The sequence below is a fragment of the Helobdella robusta genome (genome assembly GCF_000326865.2).
Source record: "Helobdella robusta unplaced genomic scaffold HELROscaffold_107, whole genome shotgun sequence".
Classification (NCBI taxonomy): Eukaryota; Metazoa; Annelida; class Clitellata; order Rhynchobdellida; family Glossiphoniidae; genus Helobdella; species Helobdella robusta.
Genome location: NW_008703606.1, coordinates 278,285 through 299,428, shown reverse-complemented (window position 1 = coordinate 299,428; position 21,144 = coordinate 278,285). Strand labels below are relative to the sequence as shown.

General features: G+C 31.9%; 6 protein-coding genes across 6 annotated transcripts; 3 read left to right on the top strand and 3 right to left on the bottom strand.

Annotated features, from left to right (window-relative positions):
- Positions 1-706: 706 nt before the first annotated feature.
- On the top strand, positions 707-2,039 carry HELRODRAFT_183447 (hypothetical protein; the record flags this gene model as incomplete). The annotated part of the gene is made up of 2 exons (XM_009012482.1): positions 707-1,506; positions 1,952-2,039. 2 exons carry the CDS (start codon positions 707-709, stop codon positions 2,037-2,039), a joined length of 888 nt encoding a protein of 295 aa, XP_009010730.1.
- A 325-nt stretch (positions 2,040-2,364) lies between these two features.
- Positions 2,365-2,667, bottom strand: HELRODRAFT_91638 (hypothetical protein; the record flags this gene model as incomplete). Its single annotated transcript, XM_009012481.1, has 1 exon — positions 2,365-2,667. A coding segment is annotated over one exon (303 nt), but the record flags the coding sequence as incomplete, so codon positions are not given.
- Positions 2,668-3,137: 470 nt separating this feature from the next.
- On the bottom strand, positions 3,138-4,610 carry HELRODRAFT_183446 (hypothetical protein; the record flags this gene model as incomplete). The annotated part of the gene is made up of 3 exons (XM_009012480.1): positions 3,138-3,334; positions 4,084-4,188; positions 4,415-4,610. 3 exons carry the CDS (start codon positions 4,608-4,610, stop codon positions 3,138-3,140), a joined length of 498 nt encoding a protein of 165 aa, XP_009010728.1.
- A 1,398-nt stretch (positions 4,611-6,008) lies between these two features.
- On the top strand, positions 6,009-12,227 carry HELRODRAFT_186261 (hypothetical protein). The gene is made up of 8 exons (XM_009012479.1): positions 6,009-6,139; positions 7,978-8,097; positions 9,428-9,511; positions 9,835-10,008; positions 10,397-10,585; positions 10,892-11,103; positions 11,404-11,550; positions 11,935-12,227. The coding sequence occupies exons 1-8, from the start codon at positions 6,053-6,055 to the stop codon at positions 11,939-11,941; spliced, it is 1,020 nt and encodes a 339-aa protein (XP_009010727.1). The 5' UTR covers positions 6,009-6,052; the 3' UTR covers positions 11,942-12,227.
- A 3,606-nt stretch (positions 12,228-15,833) lies between these two features.
- HELRODRAFT_183444 (hypothetical protein) lies at positions 15,834-16,346 on the top strand (the record flags this gene model as incomplete). Its single annotated transcript, XM_009012478.1, has 2 exons — positions 15,834-16,096; positions 16,154-16,346. 2 exons carry the CDS (start codon positions 15,834-15,836, stop codon positions 16,344-16,346), a joined length of 456 nt encoding a protein of 151 aa, XP_009010726.1.
- Positions 16,347-18,861: 2,515 nt separating this feature from the next.
- Positions 18,862-19,670, bottom strand: HELRODRAFT_183443 (hypothetical protein; the record flags this gene model as incomplete). The annotated part of the gene is made up of 2 exons (XM_009012477.1): positions 18,862-19,343; positions 19,463-19,670. The coding sequence occupies 2 exons, from the start codon at positions 19,668-19,670 to the stop codon at positions 18,862-18,864; spliced, it is 690 nt and encodes a 229-aa protein (XP_009010725.1).
- Positions 19,671-21,144: the final 1,474 nt, after the last annotated feature.

Genomic DNA, 21,144 nt, shown 5'->3' with positions numbered 1-21,144 from the left:
GCTGTTGTTGTTGATTTTTTGTTCTCTGCGTTCTATTATTATCTTGATCATGAAATTTTATATTCATTTATTAATGGTAAATCGTGCTCTCTAGATATGTTTAACAACATTCACTATTGCCATTGAGTCATAAAACTTTGTTGTTTTGTGTATATTGATTTAATCAGAAATATTTATCAGATAAACTGTAATTGAAAAATCCTAATGCATCAGGTGCGCGTCTGAGGTCTGACGATTCGAACATTTTTGCGGTTATATTTTATGAGTAGCATATGTACATAGATTTATAGAATAAACAAAAAAGACAGCATTATTAGAAAAAGTACTATTGGTTAATAAATTTTGCTATCAGTAAAAGTATTTTCCATATTGCGAATTGAATTACAAAAAACGTAAAACGAAATACATGCTTATCAATAAAACACCCTCACATCGCTGCAAATCATTTAAAAACATTATTTGGTCTACGTGAGTTGATATTATTCCCATTAAAGTTTCTTCTGTGTGTAGAAAAATTATATGTACGCTTTATTTATTGTTATTCATAATACCATTATTTTTTTCAGTAAAAACTTAGTTTTAAAATTTATATTTTTATCATTAATATTAAAGCACATTGAAATAAAACTGTTGACAGTATATTATAGTTATATTTTTTGCTCATTTTTTAAGATTTATATTAATTTTCATATTAAAAAGCATTAAGATGAAGAGTCGGAATAACATCAACCACGTCTGTTTGACTGTATTCTTCCTCGTCACCATCTTCATTATCTACTACAACATATTTGAGAGAGCAGGTGAACCATCAATCAGTGTCATCAATGAACTCCCATTTGTTCCAAACAATTTAAAATTCACCTGCGATGATTTATTTATCGGGACTGCGCTAGATAAATTCAACTTCAGCAAAAAATATTACGAAGACCTTCCTGCATTCACGGCGGAAGTGAGCAAACATGGCTGGAGCGAGGATGGACACACCGCTATGTTTCCGACGGAACATCTGGCACTTCACTTTTTAGCCAGCAGAGAATTTGTCAGAAGTGTTTGCGAAACCGGGTTCAACTACGGACACAGCAGTTATACGTTCATGACTGCTCGATCGGGTAATAAAATATTATCGTTCGATATTGGCCACCACGCCTACACTTCAGTCATCATGTCCTATCTCAACCGAACATATCCCGGTCGATTCGAGGGTGTTCTTGGTGATTCGAGTATCACTTTGCCGAAATTTGTGAAAGAACATCCCAACCACCGATGCAATTTATTCTTCGTCGACGGCAGTCACACGTACAAGATCGGCTACTCAGACCTCAAAAGTTTCAGCAAAATTTCCGACAAAAACAACATTATCGTTTTCGATGATTTTCCAACTCTAGATGGTAGTTTTACTAATGAGCTAGGGAGAGCCTGGGAGCAAGCAAAAAGTGAAAAAATGATTGTTGAGATCATGAGGTGCACTAGAAAGGAAGATAAAATTAGAGGCTTTACGGTGGGGAAGTTTTTGTAGGTGCGTTCTTCATTTTATTTTGCTAGAAATGAGCTTAATTTTACTTAGTAGTAGTAGTAATAGTTGCAGTATTATTATTATTAGTGTTCGAAGTAATTTAGTGGTAGTAGTTGTTTTTACTGTTGTATTGTTATTATTATTAATATTATTGTTATTATTTACTATTATTATTATTATTATTATTATTAATATTATTTTTATTATTATAAGAACAAGAAAGTCGTATTTTTACGACTTGCTGTTTTTAAGTAATAATTTAAGTTTTTAAAACGTTTTAAAGCTAATTTTATTGACTATATTTTACTCACTGCATTATTAACTCAAACTAAATTTAATAACCAGTAACTTTTAATAATTCTTTCTTTTTGTCTTCTAGTGCAATATGGTGCCGACAAATTTTTATATATCGCGATAGAATGTTTTTTTAAAAATTAGGGATGCACCAGATTTAAGTTTACCAAGTCCGCCCGGGCCGGACTTGGCCGGATTTAAAATTCAAAAACCGGCCGGAGCCGGATTTTAGTTACCATTTTACATACGTTAAAAAAATACTCACATTTACGGTTATCTACATGTTGAACATCAAAAAATAACACTAAGCAAATAGTTAATTAATTCAAATACATAAATAAGTTGTGTGATATGCCAAATTCTGTACACAAAAATCAGCTTATAATTTATGCATAACCCGTGTTATAGCATAAAGAAAATTCACAACATCACTACATAATATATATATATATAGACATATATATATACATATAAAAATACATAAGCACATAATTTAAGAACATGGTATGTTAAAGGTTAGGCTAGGCATACATGACACATAATAACAGCATCACTAATTATGAGGTGAGCTGGGTTATCAAAACTTTACGACGTGCCTTCCTGCGCGCAAATTCATCAATAACGAAATTAATGTCTAAATCTTGCAAAATTGTTTTTTCGTTGCATAGAATTGCAAAATAATTTAATCTTTCTTCGGACATTGTCGAACGCAAATAGTTTTTAACGCGCTTTAAACAAGAAAAAGATCGCTCGGCCGAACATTTTGTAGCAGAAGTACAAGTGTACATCCGAAGTGCAATGTCTACATTTGGATATACACACTGCAAGTCATTCAATCTTATCCATTTACACAAATCAATTGGAGTGTGTGGAATTGCATTTTGGTCTAAGGTAGCCAAATGAGACTTTAAATGCAACAGTTCAGTATTTTAGGTGTCGTCTAGATCGTTTGGAAATAAAGATCTTAATCCATCCGCTGCAATCTCTAACTCACCCATTGACAATGTTTTGAACTGTACAATTGCTTTGAAATTTTTATTAATTTCTACATGAGCGTTTCGTCTCTTGTTCATTTCAGAATTTAAGTTATCCACAATTACCAAAAATATGTTTACACGAAAATTTTTTCGAGTAGTAAATTCTGTTTCATTGTCAACTTATTCGTCGTAATGCCGCTTCCGTTTTCTTAATGGCGGTACCTTGTAGTCATCAAATAAAGACAGGACTTTTCCTTTTTTCCATAATCCTCAAATCTTTTTTTGAGTGATTTGAACAACGGTAAAAGTGAGTCATAAATTTCGATTACAGTCGATAGATCAATGTCTACTTTTTAAAGTTTGACGTTAGACTTGTTCGGACATTCTAAAACAAAACCCCACAATTCTACCATAGTTCTGGTTTCAAGAAAACTCAAATTAAAAATAATTCCTCTAGCCTCAGCACGAGTTTCTGGTTTCTGGTTAGAATCCTTTTCTAAAAATTGTAGTGATTCCATAACCTGATTCCATCCATATTTCAATGCTCTAACTGCGTCGTCGCGAGTAGACCACCGGGTAGTGGAGAGACTTTTCAAATTAAGTGAACTTGATTTCTGCTGTGTGTGGCTTTGGAGAACCTCCCACCTGGCAGTAGAAGCACTGAAAAAGTTGTAAACATGTTGGATCAACCAAAAAAAATTGCAAACTTCCGCACAGGATTCAGCTGCATTTGTGCCAACAAGGTTAAGTGAGTGAGCTGCGCATGGTATAAATGAAACTTGATGATTGACTTCCTTGATTCGCGCCTGAAGTCTTGAATACTTACCAGCCTTATTTGAAGCGTTGTCGTAAGATTGTCCGCGACAGTTTTGAAGATCCAGGTTGTGTGATTGTAAAAAACAAATTACAGCGTTAAATAGTTCTTGCGATTTGTGGCCAGTGTTTGGTAGAAACGCTAAAAACGCTTTGTAAGGCGTTTAGCTTTTTTGAACATATCTGATTACAACGAAAAGTTGATAAACTTTTGCTATGTCAGGCGTTGAATCAACAATCATTGAAAAATATTTTCTAATTTTGATTTGGTAGACGAGTTCGTCTTGTACAGCATTTGCCAATATTGCTACTAACTCTTCTACAGTTGTTAATGACAGATAAGATGTATTACCTTTGCCATCTTTCTATATGATGCGCCATAAAAGAATCAAATTTAGCAATAAGTTCAAGCAGCATCATGTAGTTCCCACTTTCAGAATTTCCAAATTTTTCAACGTGTCCACGCAAAGGTAGTCCTCTTAAAACCAATGTCTTTACAACTTCTACCACGCAAACAAGAGTCGATTTCCAGTAATTTATCTGTTTCCAATTGATCATTTAACTGCGAGTTTATTCGACCTATAGCACGACCTTTCGTTTTGCAGACATGTACGCAGTCTCTATGAGATAATGAATTTTCATGTTCTTTCAGCGCATTATAAGCATTAAATCATTAAAACCTTCTGATGTTAATTTTGTTTGCACATTCGATTTCTTTAAAAACAAAACACAAATTTCACAAAATACAGCTCCAGTGCTTTCTGAATAAACAAGCCATTCTAGCGACATTTTTTCTCCGTTAATAAGTCAAACATACTTTGGGTGAGGCTGCGTATTTTGCCATCACTGTACTCCTTTTTGGATTTACTAAAGTCCATATTGAAGCCATATTTGGCCACAAAATTGCGCGTCTCATTATTTACTTGCCAAAAAGCAGGGTCATCAGATAAACGGAAACATTGCTCCACATTTTCTGAGAAACATTTATCAGACAATTTTGTTAATATCTCCATGGAGGCCCTGTACAAGAAAGATATTTATTCAGGTGGTCTCGTTTCCAGAGGATTCAAATGGATTCATACTTCCACATAAAAGGTTTACCAATCTTGATCAGTGATGTTTTATAAAAGTTTAAATGTGTTTTTTTTATTTCAATAATATCATTATCATCATAAAGTGTTATCATAAAGTGTTATTTTTCAATCGGCTTCTCAACTTAAATTGTAAATAAAATCTGAATAACTTGATAAAATTGCATTGTTAATGTTAACCTAACAAACATTACAATACTGTCACCCATAATATCATGAATGTCATTGCTAGAAGTAACAATTTGTCTGTGGAGGAGATGGAAGACATTGAAGAGACAAACTTAAATGACGAAATTATAAGTAAGTAAAACTTTTCAGGGAAAATGAATATATTTGAAACATTTCAATTTGTTTTGTTCAAGACGATATTACGTTTCATAAGTGATAAAACGTAGTGAAGTATCGATTCATCCTAAGTTTGAATCCGACCAGCGCTGAACAAAGATTCATGTTAAGTCCCTACCAGCAGATCACAAGTTTGCCATGTTTGATGATTGCATGTGATTGTGTTGAATGAATATCAATTTTGTTGTTTGCACATTTTGTTTGTTTTAACTTTTTATGTTTTTACTTTTTATGTATTTATTTTTTTCAATAATTAAATTGTTTTTATTTAACAGTTTAAAAATGTAAATTATTGATTATGTTCAATTGAACAGACGAGTCAAGCTGCTCATTTCCAGAATGAAACGTTGTCATCAAAATAATTTCGTACTAATTGAAGACTAATGTAACATATGAAAATAAAATTAATAAATAATTTTATCACTAGCCAATTTCTGCAAAATTTTATAAATACTAAATTACATTTTCTTTTATTTTCATGACTAATAAATAAAATATCGTCAAAAAGTTTTTTGAAAAGCATAAAAAAATTCAATTGCCGCGTCAGGGTCCGATCTTTTGATTGGCGGAAAGAATTATGTTGATGTTGGTAAGGGGAAATGATGTGGTAGCTGGATTCAAATGCAAGAGGTCAACGCTCATCACATGCAAATATGTGCGGTGCGGTGGAACTGCATGTTGTTAATTATACTGAATTAAATTGGAAAATATAAACAGATAAAAAAATAATTTGTTTGATTATTAAATTTGAAAATAGAACAAAGACTATACATCTTGAATTGAACGTGACCTGGAAACAATTGAGTCATGATATTGAGCTATAATTAGCTATCTGAAAAGTCTATAAGGTCCTAGAGGTTTACAGGTTTGTATAAGACTCCTTTTTTGACTTAACTGATGAATATTATTGACAGCTAAGCAAAATTCAAGTGCCATGTTTTTTGTTCTATGTAAACAAAGCACCTTGGAGCACTTGCATCCCATAGTATTATTAGCTAATAAAATAATCAAATTTCAAAATGTGGCAAATCGATGGGAAAAAAAAACTTGATTTCAAGGACGTCCTAATCCAACCCGCATCAAATAAACTTGCAAGTCGAACGGAAGTGAGTTTAGTTGTGAATGTTCAACATTGTTTCAGACGTCAGCCACGGAAACCTAACCGACATTTTATGCAAAGAGAGATACGGATGCGAAAAATGAGAGCCTTGCAAACATGCGCGTTATATATTTATATGTATGCATACAAAATCGTTTGAAAAAACAAATGAATGCTATATATATAGATACACTGTGTATCATACACATACATATGTATCTTTATTATATATATGTATCTATATATGTATCTATATATATATATAATGCTATATATATATATATATATATCATATATATATTTATATATATATGATGCTATATATATATATCATATATGCTGGAAACAAATCCTTATCTAGCCTCTACAGTAGATTTTTAGCATGAATTCGATATCTCTTTTAATTCCTCTATGGTTTACAATCCAAAGATTACATATATAGAATGATAACAGCAATTAAGATAACAAATAATGTAGCGCAATTTGATCATTTCAGCAATTACAACAATCGGTTAGTTCGTCTACTTCGGGCGGTAAAGCCAGAATATCAGCTTCTATTTCTTTAGAAAACGCATACTCAATCGCTTCTTCAAGATTTAAAAAGTTTTTTCGGCTCATAATTCAAAAAAACTGCAATGAAATAATGCAAAACTAAATTTCAAAAAAAAGCTTCAAAGGCCCAGTGTACTCAATTGAGGACAGCAAATTAAAAGTTTATTTTTTTTTAAATATTTAACTAATAATTTTGCATTCTATTGTAAGTATATAATAGGATTATAGACTTCATGAAGAAAACAAAACATTTCGCTTACTTCTTTAAAAAATGGCGAAAAAAGGTTGAAAGTTTACCAACGCTAAAAATTAAAAGTGAAAACAAGTTAGGAGTAGTGCTGTGCGAAAAATTTTAATATGATGAAAATGATTTCACATCCATGTAAAAAGGATAACATTCATGTTACTTTTTTAACAAAATTAAAAGTCATAAAACTGAGTAACAGAGTTTTACAACAATTTTACCAAGTGTCCTCAAAAAAGAACCCTGGATGCTAATGGGTTGGTTAACCCATTAGCATCCGCTGGATGCAATGGGTTACATTTAGACGGAAGTGCCAGCTTATATAATTATAATAATATATAATAAAAATGATGATATTATAAAGATATATTGAAAAATATTTGTTAATAAAACATAGATGGGTGTAAACAACTCACTTTGATGGATAAAACATTAATCATGTTTTTCAGTGGATGATAAATTGCAGCTTTATAAACGATTTTTGCGAATTTTTGGATTTAGGTCTAGATTTTAATTAGAAGTACTCATGAACTAACTTTTTTTTTGTGTGTTATGCATTTTATAGCAATGTAGATAATTTAATTATTACACAAATTAGTTTAATAAAAATTATTCAAAAATAATAACTGTGCTGATACAAGTTTCTATTAAAAGTTCAACTTTGACAATTGAAAGTTTAAAAATGTTAAAGGTCTATTACACTTTTCCAAAGTTCAGAGGAATCAACACTCGATCAGCATATATGAATGTGTACTAAACGACGCATTTCATTTACAAAATGCATGTTACAGGCGAGGACCCTTTTGTCGTATTCGAATCTGACCACTGCCTAACAGGACCAAGAGGCGACCTCAACCGTAATATGAATTCACTCTCAATTACGTAATGATTTTCGATAATTTTTTCTGAAATAAACTATCTTTAGCCAGTATAATATACGTATATATAAAATATTACACCAGAATATTTTTAATTAATTATTATTTTATTAATAATTTTGCTTATTTTCCTTCAATAATAAAGTTTTACAAGGTTAACTTTTTTTGTAGGTGGATTTAACAACTGAGCATGTTTTCCGTAATTCTAAAAATAAGTATGAAGGAGTGCCACTCATGGCTTCCAACATGGACACAGTGGGAACCTTCGAGGTTGCCACGGTGCTATCTGAAGTAAATATCTGTCTTATTACATGAACTGCAAGTTTGATGATATTAATTGACAAAATTCACTTTTTAGACCAATATTGAAATACGAATAGGCAATTTGTGGGTTCACACATGCACACATGTGAATCATAACTATTACAAGTGTTATAGGCATGTGAAACTATCGTATTTAATTACGTTCGGAATGAGATTCATGTAAACATAACATTTTGTCTCTTGAAGCATGTTCTACACTTCAACCTTTTGAACTTATTTTTTCTCTTTTTACACGACCAAATCTAATGCTCTCCGTGCAGTTTGCACGTTTCCTTCCTGTTATACCCTATTATTATTATTAATAATATTATTATTATTAATTTATATTAGCGCGTCCTATGCATAGCTTCAGGAACGCTTAAATAAACAATGACTTTTGACGAAAGAGAGAAATTAGAAGATGAAGTTCGAGTAATTTAGAGTAAGTTGAAAAGCTGGAAATAGAACGGTAATTAGAAGGATCAAGGTTAAATTTTTTCATTAAAGTTAAAATTTGAGCTATCTTAAAAGAAGTTTGAAAAATGTTTTTTCAGAGAAAGATTGCAGAGCTTAGAAAGTAATAGAGCAAAAAGATGAGAACATTTTTAAGATTAAAAACTGGAATAACGAGCAACACGTTTAACATTTTTGTAGTTGATGAAGTTGAGCGCTGATGTTTCATGTTTGTAGTGACGCTCCATACGACGACGATTTCTTTTATCAGCTATTGCTGCTTGGGATAAAAAACAAAGAGGATGGGAGTCCTCACAAAATGAGTAATGCTTGGCTGGTGCGTGTTTGATGACGATGTCATTCAAAGTTGAGTTTAGAGTTGTTGTTCTTCCACTCACACGTAGGTTTCGAACGTGACCAAGCACCTATGTGTGTTCGCGTTTTAACTTCTATTTGTTAAATTGTCTAAGACAATTTCCATCTAACAAAGTTTGCTTTTAGTGATAAATGGTTAAACCTGATTTTATAATAAATACTATAACCAAAGAAGTCGAATATTTTACATACCAATCCAAAGAAAACTTATTTAGAATTCTTATTTTTCAAATGTTTGTGTGTCTTATTAATATTAATGTAAATTTTTTGAGGTTTTTTTTAAATAGAAAATGTACTTTTACCTAAATAATTTTTTTTTCAATTCGGAACTAAATTTTTTTAAGATTTTCATTTAAGACTTTTTGCAAACTAACTTAATTAAACTATTGAATTTTCATTTTTGATCATCTTAACGATGGAATATTTGTTAAAAATACTTGAACAAATAAAATAAACATTACACAAACAATCGAATAATTGTTTTATTTAGTTTAAAGCCTTCACAGCAATTCATAAGTATTACTCTGTTGAAGAATGGACGGAGTTTGCTGTTAATAACCCTAGTGCTTTACCTGTATGTTTGTACGTTTGTACGTTTGTATGTATGTATGTATGTATGTATGTATGTATGTATGTATGTATGTATGTATGTATGTATGTATGTATGTATGTATGCATGTATGTATGTATGTATGTGTGTGTGTGTATGTATGTATGTGTGTATGTGTATGTATGTATGTATGCATGTATGTATGCCTGCATGTATGCATGCATGTATGGATGTATGTATGTATGTATGTATGTTTGTGTGCGTATGGATACATGTACGTTGGGTTATTTATCTATAAATAATAAAACATATAACTTCACAAAACAATTCTGATATAATCGTCTCAGCACGTGGCAGTCAGTTCAGGCATGAAAGAAAGCGACCTAGAGAAGTTAAAATTAATACTTAAAGCTGTACCAGACTTGAGGTACATATGTTTGGATGATGCTAATGCATACTCGGAACATTTCGTTAAATCTCTCAGCAGCATTCGTAAGCAATTTCCTCATCACACTATTATAGTTAGTTTGGCCTTCTTTTAAATATTAAAGTTGTAGATTTGTGTTTTGTTGATGGTGTTGTTGTTATTATTGTTACTATTGTTATTGTTGTTAATGTTAATAATAATTATTTGTTTTGTTTTGCACTCTTAGTTTATGTTTAAAACTGTCCAAAAAATAAACATTCGAAAACATTTTTATTTATATTCAAGAATGAACTTTCTGCTAGTTTCCTAAACGAGTTTGTCCGATGTATGTTATGAATATTCAAATAAAAATATAAAAAACACGGTAAATTTAAAAAAAATTAACGTTAATAAACAAATTAGTTGAGTTGATTTTGAAATAAACCTAAAAACTACGCTTGGGTCACTATATTTTTTAAATAATGGCAAACAAACCAATGCAGGCAGGAAACGTAGGAACAAGCAGCATGGTCAAGGAACTCATATTCTCAGGAGCCGACATCGTGAAAGTTGGCATAGGCTCCGGATCTGCGTGCACCACAAGGGAGAAATCTGGAGTGGGATGTCCTCAGCTCTGGGCAGTTCTGGAATGTGCCGAGGCTGCCCATGGATTGAAGGGGCATGTGATTTCTGTTGGTAGAGGGTGGAGGAAATTTTTTGTTTAAAATTTTTGTCAGAAATTTGGTATTTTTTTCTATTTTGTTTTGGGGAAATATATTCTTTACTGATGAGTTGCACAATAAAATATAGTCAACTAAATTTAAACCCATCAAATTACAGTAAGGTTACTCAAAATTTTGATCGATCACAGACACCAAACCACAATGTTACTCTTTCTTAACGAAAATAAATTTCAACCCGACTAATCACGACAAATAATTTGGAAATCCAACCGATCCCATTTAACCGAATCCCAAACCCAATCAATCTCACTCCAGGATGGCGGATGCACGTGTCCCGGTGACGTAGCAAAGGCTTTCGGAGCTGGGGCTGATTTTGTGATGTTGGGTGGAATGTTGGCGGGCCACGAAGAATCAGGAGGGGAGGTTGTCATCAGGGGCGACAAAAAGTACAAACAGTTTTATGGGATGGCCTCAAAAGTCGTGATGGAAAAGTATAACCAGAATATGGCGGATCTTCTGGATTATAGGTCAGTCACATGTTTGTTAAATTTTTATCTGTGATTGTTAAAATATTACTAAAAATATAAAATGTTATGAATTCTACGGAGATTTTGTGTTTTTACATTGATTTTACTGATAATTAAACGCCGAGATGACAAAAAAATCAAATTTGATCAAAGTATTAACTTTTGCAAAATTAACATCCTTATTTTTGTATTTGGCTATAATCAAGTCATCGTCATCATTGTCACAGATATTATTACCGTAATCATCGCCATCATAATCATGACCGTCAACAAGGTTTTCATCGTTATCATCACCAACAGAGCATCGGAAGGAAAAGTCATGGAAGTGGAATACAGAGGACCTATAGGGAAGACTGTTGGGGACATTTTGGAAGGGGTCAGATCCGCCTGCACTTACGTTGGTGCACTAACGCTAAAGAAAATAAAAAAGCATACTACCTTTATTAGGTTGCGTGTTGTTGTTTTTGTTGTTGTCGTTGTTTGCGTGTTTGCGAGCGTGCGTTTTTGTGTGTGTGTAATATTTGTGTGGTGTGTGTTTGTGTGTGTGTGTGTGTGTGTGTGTGTGTGGGATGTGTGCACGCGCATATATTTGTTTGTTCTTCAAGTTCAAGTTTAGTTTGTGAATGTATTTTTGCACATTTTTTTATTACTTACTCCTTGATGTTTTTTTTTACCTTTTAGAATTATTGTTTTTAAAATACACATTTATTATGAATTTTTTTAAAATTATTTAAAAATAAGAATTATTTTGAATAAAAATAATTTGTATTGTTACTATTTGCTCGATATTTCATACATATAACACTATTCAGAGTCTAGAGGCAGAGTCAGAGTCTAGTTGAAGTTTTCACCTGCTACCACCATCCAGACGAACATTAACAGATTGCGTCCTATTCATGTGTTTATTTATATATATATACATCATAAAATTATTAATAACATTGTCAAGCTCGTAAAATTTTTTAACAAGAAAGGTTTTATTGAAAATTAGTTTTAATAGTTTTAGTCAGAACGTTTTCGCTGGCGAGCAAAAGTATAAATATATTTTTCGCGATGATCGTCTGGAACATGAACTTAAAACCAAATCTGTTTGTGTTATTTTGCGTCTAAAATATATATCATGTTCTATTTTTCATTTATTATTTTTCCGTATACATGCGTCTATTGCTATTAACTGTGCATTTATAAAGAGTTTTCCACTGAACTGTTTTGTTTAAATTTACATTGATGTTAAATACTTTTTTCTAATTAGTTTACAGTATTTTAAATTTACTTCTGCCTATTATTGCCTCCAAAACACAAACCAGCTCAAAATACCAGACATCAGCTTCACATCAACGCAACTCCTCACATCAATCACACCATCTCAAAAGACCTCCAGACATTACACGCGTTCAAAACATGATGTCTTCATTCTAATTTAGCGGTTAACACTTGAATAGGTCACTGAGTTATTAATAATTTCACGCATGCCATGTCGGGGTCAGTATTTGCCACACTACAACTACATCAACTAGAGTCTTTGAAACTTATTAGTCTAAATTATTCACCATCTTCATATCCATCATTCGTTTATATTTTCACCCATTAAGACGCATATTTACTCAGGCGAGAACAGTGGATGGAACTATCACGTCTTCCATTCATTGTCAGCACCAATCGCGAAATGTTCCGTACTTAAAAGCAAACACAATTAGGCACTCACCGCATGTTCAGCATATCAAAAAATATTTCAAAAAAGCCACATGAATCACTCATTAAGTAATGTCAAGCATGATATATATATATATATATATATATATATATATATATCAATATATATATATATATAAACAATAATTATTTCTTATAATAACATATTTTTAATTGATGCCTTTAATATTATATCACATTTTCAGTGTTCCTTATTCTGTATCGTGTATTATTTTTATTTTGCTTTTCTATAATTTTCCTTTTTCGTCATTTTAACACTTTTAAATGTTGTGTTTTATGCTTTACTTGCTATGCCAATTGCTTTTTTCTGAGTTTATATTTCTCTACAGAATGAAGAAAAGAAAATATATTTTTATTTTTATTATATTATTATTATATTTATATTATATTATATTATATTTAATCCAGGTTAAACTTACACTAACTCCGTAGTAAAAACTAAAATCTTAACTAACGTACCTAAGATTAAATCGCTTCCAATCAACTTCGCAAGTTATTTGAACAGATCAGTGAGTCCAAAAAATCGTTCTGTGGTCTGCTTTTTAGCAAAATTTCATTCCTTTTTTTTAAGAATTTTTTTTATTAAATTTTCTAAGAAGTTTGACAAAAATCTTATAAAATTTTTTCAGCTTCAGCAGTGTTTATTTTAATATTTTATTAGTTTAAAATTGCTTCAAACATCATTTCACCAAGTGTTTGTGACGGTGATGTTGACCAGCTTACAATGAATATCTTTCGTAGAGCAGCAATTAAACAATTTTGTTATGAATCTTTCATCGTAAAATTTTCAAATTCTATAAAATTTGGTTTTACTATCCGCAAAATTGTATGCCTACATTTAAAATTAAAATTAGAGTCACATTAAGTAGTTCTTTTAAAATAACTTCTTCCAATAAATTTTGAAATTTTTCCGACACATCCCACCCAAACTTTGACATAAGGTTAAAAATGCAGATGACGTGCAATCTTTGGCCTCGGATATGAAGAGATCATCAGCGTTGTCCTCGTCCCCACCTTCTAAATCCTCCAAAGTAAAAAACAAAAGCGATCAAAGATCATATTAAAAATTATATCTTTTTCTATAAATCAGAACATAATTAAACCACTCATAATACCTCAAGGTTCTATTCTTAGCCCTTTTTTATTTATACTCTATACTTCTGAACATTCTCATATTATTAATAATTTTTTTGCACTAGTCAACTATATGCTGATGATTCTTATATCTATACTTCTTTTCCTCCATCTCATCTCAATAGTGTTCTTCATAATCAATCTCTATGTTTTGTTTCAATTATCGTTTTGTCTGACTCTATGTGTCTTAAACTTAATCCTCCTAAATTTGAATTAATTTCTTTTAATAAATCTAAACACTCTACTACTACTCTTCCTATTATCTCACCTGATTCTAAAACTCTTGATGTTTCTTACAAGTTTCGTAGTCTAGTCTTTATTTTTGATTCTAGTATGTTTCTTTTTTCTCAGATTAATAGTGTTACTAGAAGTTCTTTCTATCATCTACGTAAAATAAAAAAACTTTTTCTTTTCTTGACGATCCTACTGTTTTCCTTCTCGTTACTTCGTTAGTCTTGTTTACGATTGATTATTGTAACTCGCTCTACTATGGTCTTCCTGATTCTACACACTATCATTTAAGTAAAGCTTTTAACTCTGCTGCTCGTCTAGTTGCTCGTGCCCCATTCTTTTCTCATATATCTCCATATTTTGTTTTCTTGCACAGGCTACCTATAAAATATAGAAGTCCATATCGAAGGAAATGAAGCGTGGCTGATTGTTTGTTCAGAAATTTTCACATTTATTGGCAAGAATTGAATTTTAAAATATTTTTCGAAAAAATTTTTTTAAAGTTTTTAAATTACGAAAAAATTTTCTTGTGCCTTTCTATAAGATTTACTTGAATGTACTGGCAAAGCAACAACCCGACAAACACAAGTACTTTGAGCATGTTGAAACTTCACAAAACGAATGCGTCAAAGTTGAAAATAATTGACAATTACCTATATATGCTCAAACCTCAGCTGTTTTCTCAAATTAGATATATCTTGAAATAAAATATTCTGCTTTAACACCTACCTGCCTACCTGAAACAGCAAAAGAAATTTTTTAAGTTTTTTTTTATAACAAAAATTAATTAACTATTTAAAAAATATATAATAAATGATAGGTTTCCTCTGAATGATTAAATCCATTTATAATTGTTATATACATACATATACATTCCAACTTGAAGTGTGTGTGAGAGTGTGGGTGTGTCATTTTATCAACTTTTTTGATATTGCATCATTGCAGATGCTATAATTTCTGGCGTCGTCATCGTCTTCACCGTCCCACAGTTCAATTAACACGATCTTGTTAATTAAATTGACGGCTAAAAATTAAACTAATTAATTAAACTTCACTTTCTATCATAAATTCGATACGCCGTGTAGCTTATTTAAGCGGACCAATTACTTTTAAATTAGCAAGACAAAATCTCAATTGCGAGCATTTACTCTATTAGTTGGAGAAGAATGTTTAGAGCTCCCATAAAATTTAAAAAAAAAGAAATAAGAATAAAGATTACTAATAAAGATACTATCAACTATGATTGTTGAAAACATTGACTATGCAGTTGCAAATAAACTGAATAAAGTGAACCAAATTGTAAATAGCTTGTAAAATTTTACAAGTTGTATATTAACAAGGAAATGAAGCAGTTTCTCCAGCCAGAGTTTTGGCTTCATAACTGAATCAGTTAAAACGTTTACTCCGATAATCAGGCTTTAAATTCAATTTATAAGCGTACAAAAATTTAAATATTCGTTTCAGTTACTATCTGATAGGATATAAAAATGTCGGCAGATAATAAAAGTAATAAAACTAACGGTCATTCAGATGAGATTTCAAATGTGGATGACTTTGAAGATGCAGAAGTTCAAGAAATGAAGAAAAGTCTTCAAAAGAGTGAAGAATTGTCGGAAAAACTGAAAATTTCGGAAAACGAGTGAATGGAAAAAATGATGGTTGCAACAGCTAGTGTCGGTGCTTCACCAGCTATCGACAGGTCAGAGATCGACGCCAGATCGATATGGATCGACAACGTCGACTACGGAACATCCGTGAGAGAATTAAAGGAACATTTCCTAAATTGTGGCGCTATCATCAGAGTGACTATACTCCTCGACAAATATAGTGGCAAGCCAAAAGGTTTCGCTTATATTGAATTTGAGGACGCTGGTTCTGTGGATCTGAAACTCAATCAATCGCTGTTTCGAGGGAGGTAAATAAATATAAACACAAAAAGGACAAACAGGTACAAATTGTCGACCACAAACAGGAGGCCCAGAGGAAGGGGTGCGAGAACCGGAAGGGGAGTGATTGGAAGAGGAAGGAGTTCTTATTCAACTTATGTGCCACAGTATCAAACTTTTGTCCCGAGGTTTGCTACAGACGGGCAACATGAGCGCTTGTCAAACAGAGGAAGAGGACACAGCAGACCAAGGAGAACAATGAGATACTGTCCGTATTGATGAAGATTTCTATGTTTGTGGGCTCCCGCAAATACGGCGTTATATAAATGACGTTTTCCTTATCACTTATATGCATTGCGCTCTACGATTAATTTTATGATTGTTAGACAAAATCTTTCTAACTTGTTGATATCAATTAACTTTTTCATTTTTTGTTTTTCGACATTAATCATTTTATGGAAATGTTTGTCAAACACTAGCGATAATTGATTCAATAATGTTGTTTTCTTTTTTAAAACTAATGCCATCAATAAATTTTAATTGAAAATATTCGTCATAAATCCCATCAAAAAAAAATTAAACAAGCTTATAGTTGATGTTTAGTAACCTTTTTTGTAGTTCAAAATTGGTTTTTGTAGAATTTTCAGTTTAATATCCATTTAGTCGAGCGAGGACATTTAATATTTGACTAATCCTTGTTAAATCTTTTTTAATAATATTATTCATGAATGAATGAGGAAGTTTTATTCCTTGATGATGCACTGTCACTTCATAATTTTCCCTGATCATCATTGAACATTCAACTAGTAGTAGTAGTAATAGTAGTAGCAGTAGTAGTAATGCTGTTCTGGAAATTTATCCAGAGAGCATGCTGTCAGACATGCTAGCACAGCCGATTCGTTGATTAATTGATTAATAATTAATCAATACCTGCTTTAAAACTATTTAGTGTTTGCGCATCGACGAGTTATTTTGGCAATGAATTCCAGATATTTGCTGTTCTATTGAATAGATAATTCTCTCTGCTTCTATGTCTTGTTATTTTTTTGTAATATTTCATACTGTGACCTTGCGTTCTAGTTACAACATTATTGAATTGATTTATTAAATTAATTCTGTCTTTTTCTTCTTTCTAAGAATGTTGTTAGATCCAATTCTCTGAGACGATCGATGTAAGCAAAATTTTTCATAGAAGGAACTAATTTTGTTGCTCTGTGCTGGACTCTTTCAATCACTTCAATATCACCCTTCTAACCTGGAGACCAAACTGACACCACAAACTCTAAAAGTGGACGAATAAATGTTATGTATAAATTAGGGAAAAATTTATTATCAAATCTTCCAAAAGATTTCCTCACTCGACCAAGCATCCAATTCGCTTTGTTAGATACCGATATGACTTGATTCTTCCATTTAAGATTAGTTGAAAAAATCACTCCAAGGTCTCTCTTAGATTCAGACTCAAAAAGGCGTTTTCTATTAATATACAGAGGACATTTATTATTACCTGATCCGTAATGCCTTACAACACATTTTTCAACGTTGAATCGCAAAAGCCAGTCTTGGGTCCATTTGAATGCCGTATCCAGATCAGATTGGAGTTCAACAATTTTCTTGTTTGATGAAACTGAACTCGTGATTTTTGTATAATCTGCAAACAACTTTGTTGTAAGTTCTAGATTAGTTGGCAGGTCGTTAATATATAAACTGAACAGCAAAGGACCAATAACAGGACCCAAAGGAACACCGCTAAAAATTTCAACCCAATCCGAAACAATTTCACCCAGAACAACTCTTTGTCTTCTGTTTTTAAGAAATGAGTCAATCCAATTATAAACCAGACCGCTTATTCCATATACTTTCAATTTAGCCAATAATTTTCAGTTAGGAACAGTATCGAATGCCTTGGCAAAATCGAGGAGGACCACACTACCGGAATAGAATTATTCAAATTGTAAGAAATAAAATCCAGAGTTTCAAGAAGATTTGTTGTACATGACTTTCCTTTAACAAAACTATGTCGTTGATTCAATACTATATTATTTCTAAAAACATAGTCTTCTACTTTTTCACGTATAATACTTTCCATTATTTTGCATGGAACCGACGTCAAAGAAACTGGGCAATAATTTGTTGGTACCGTTTTGTCGTCTTTTTGTAAATCGGTGTAACGTTTTGCTGATCTGAATTGAAGTGGAAGCTGGCTGGTAGCCAATGAAGCTTAGAATATCAAAGCAATAGGTACAGCAAAGGCTTCTGCACAATTTTTTGTATCTGGTCTATAGATACAGCTAATTAAATATTTATTGTTTTCAAAATAAATTACTGCCCACACCTGTTCAACATTGCTTCAAACACCATCTGTGACCTCGTATGAATTAACAGATGAGTTGATAAACAAACACACTCCACCACCACAACGTCCATCATTTTTATCTTTTCTATACACTTTAAAATTGTTTATGTTAACGATTGGTCTGTCTTTAAACCATGTTTTACTAACACCAATAATTGATGGATGATGCGTCCCAATAACAACTCTAAATTCATCCATTTTATTATCCAGTGAAGTAGCATTCAAATACATGCAGCGTAGCGTTTTGTGTCTTTTTAAAAAAATTGCTCTATCACGGGTTAAATTTAAGTTAACGTCGTTTGATAAATCTTTGTACTTGATTTCCACGGATGCCATATCGAAAGGGCGAGTCCGCATCAAGTTCTGCATTCAAACTGTTTCGATGTTGCTTTAATTCATAGTCCAGTTGTCTCTCAGCTTCTGTCAAATCTGGATATATTAGACAGATTTGAATTCTTCAACGTCTCTGAGTTTTTTGGCAGCAAGGAGAACTGGATTTCTCAAACTTGCATCTGTCAAATCAACCAATAATGGACCTGGTTTTGTTGTATCCTTTGATCTTAATCTTCTTGAGTATGCAACCTTAATATCTACTTTATCTATCATCTTCATTATTTCTTTGGTTTTCGCTTCATCTTCAGTTCTTTTATCTGTTGGATTTGGAACAGAAGACTCTGGTACCCCGTAGATAATGATGTTTTTCTTTCTTTTTTCCCTCTCTTGTAATGGAAAATTATTTTTAATTTCAATTTTGTATATAATCAAAAAATTGTCCATCAATTCAAAATTTGAGGGGAAAGTGCATTCTTCAAATAAACGTTGTTTTAAATCATTCAATCCACAATTATTTAGAAAATCAGTTTTTAGGAACTCTTCAGTTGCTTTATCTGCCCTTTCAATATCTAACACGAGACGAATAGCTGATGAAGATTTTGTTGTCGATCAGGTTGTTGCTTTGGAGTGGACAAATAGGAAAGTGCATTCTGAAATTTGGATAGTACTGATTCTTTTTTTAATTTTCTTCTTTGTCTCTCCCTACTGGCAATCCCCACAGTTCTGTTCAATTTTCCTTTATACCAATCGCTAAAACATGTTACGAAATCTGTTTGATCAGAGTGGAGTGAACAAATTATGGAATATTTGTTTGGAAAATAATCTTTACGAGGATTAGCACGTACCCATCTAGCGCGCAAATCTGTATTTTTTAATGGGTAGACGGGAAACGATACGTCGCTTTTCTTCGTCATTTGCTGCAGTTGATTTGTATCCACTTTTACATCCGTAAGCTGAACATTTATTCACCATTTTATACATAATTACAAATATTAAATAAAATGTAAAATTATTTAAAAATAAGAAAATTAACAATTAATGATACAAAAATTTTCAGTAAATGAACGATGATTGAAACTCGACAGCGTTATAAAACAACGTGCACCACAAATAAACAAAGACAGTTTTAGCAAAGGTCATTTATTTAACAAAGCGATAGTTTAATGCCAGGGCCTACTAAGCTCATGTTATGATGTTTGTGTGTTAAGCCTTTCGTGTCTAGAGGCTGTTATTACATCGAGACATCTTTGGTTTAGAATAGGACTTATCGGAAAATTTTGATGGGTCACGTGGGTTTGCATAAAATCGATGTATTTTTCCATGTGATCCATGTATTCTTGAATGTGATTTTTGTTGTTTTTAAAATCGTTCATATATCGTTTCATACGAACTCCATATATTTGCATTTTTGAGAGTAGTCATCAACGAAGTTTATTATTTGTATCTGCCTCCTTAGTGTCATTTTCTTTTGACTGATGTACGTTAGCACTTTCACCGACACCATCTTTTTTAGTTACATCCCATTCTCATAAGAAGTTTTGTCGGCATTCATTTGTGACAAACATTTTGATGGCTCGGGCAAGAAGGCATCTTCGTTGACACCAACATCTTCTGAATTTTCAAGATTGATTTTTTGGGTGCTCTCAATAGAAAACATTTTTCTCTGCTTTTCGATTTCCACTCTTAATTCCTATTTTTTGGCATCATATTTTCGTTCAAGATCTCTGATATCTAAGAATTGTTTCAAAATTGCTTCCGAAACGTCGTTAGAACTTTATTGGCAATACTCAAAGTAAGGCAAAGATAATAAATTATATGATAGGATAACAAAACAACGGACGAAGAATAATATGAATAAATATTGTAATGTTGCAATGATGAATTGTCTTGTATGATGAGATGTCTGATCTAACCAACCATCCAACCAACCAGTCAACCAACCAACTAACCAACCAACCAGCCAACCAACCAACCAGCCAGCCAGCCAGCCAACCAGCCAGCCAGCCAGCCAACCAACCAACTGGTAGTGATAATATAATCTATAATAAACAAGGAAGATGACTGTTAATTAATTATTTCTTTATTTATAGTAAGAATTTTTTGGTTATTATTATTATCATTAGTTTCTGCTAAAATTAATTAATAACTCAATATCTAATTAATTAATACAGCAGAAATTTTAACTGCCGAAACATTCATTTATAAATTTTTCATTGAAAAAGTCGACACGTGCTTCCAACTAAAAATTTATAATAATAATAATAATAATATCAATATATCAACAATAGTAATAACAATAACAACAATAATGATAGGGATAATAAGAATAATAACTAAATAAGAATAATAACTATATTAATTTCGTGATGGCCCAATGGTTAAAGGCGC

What these genes read in the sequence shown, in the direction of transcription:
- HELRODRAFT_186261 (XM_009012479.1), top strand. Translation starts at nt 6,053, where the DNA reads ATGTGGCAAATCGATGGGAAAAAAAAACTTGATTTCAAGGACGTCCTA. An exon ending in TTCCTCATCACACTATTATA is followed by an intron (nt 10,009 to 10,396) that starts GTTAGTTTGGCC and finishes AAACCAATGCAG; the next exon opens with GCAGGAAACGTAGGAACAAG. An exon ending in TGAAGGGGCATGTGATTTCT is followed by an intron (nt 10,586 to 10,891) that starts GTTGGTAGAGGG and finishes ATCTCACTCCAG; the next exon opens with GATGGCGGATGCACGTGTCC.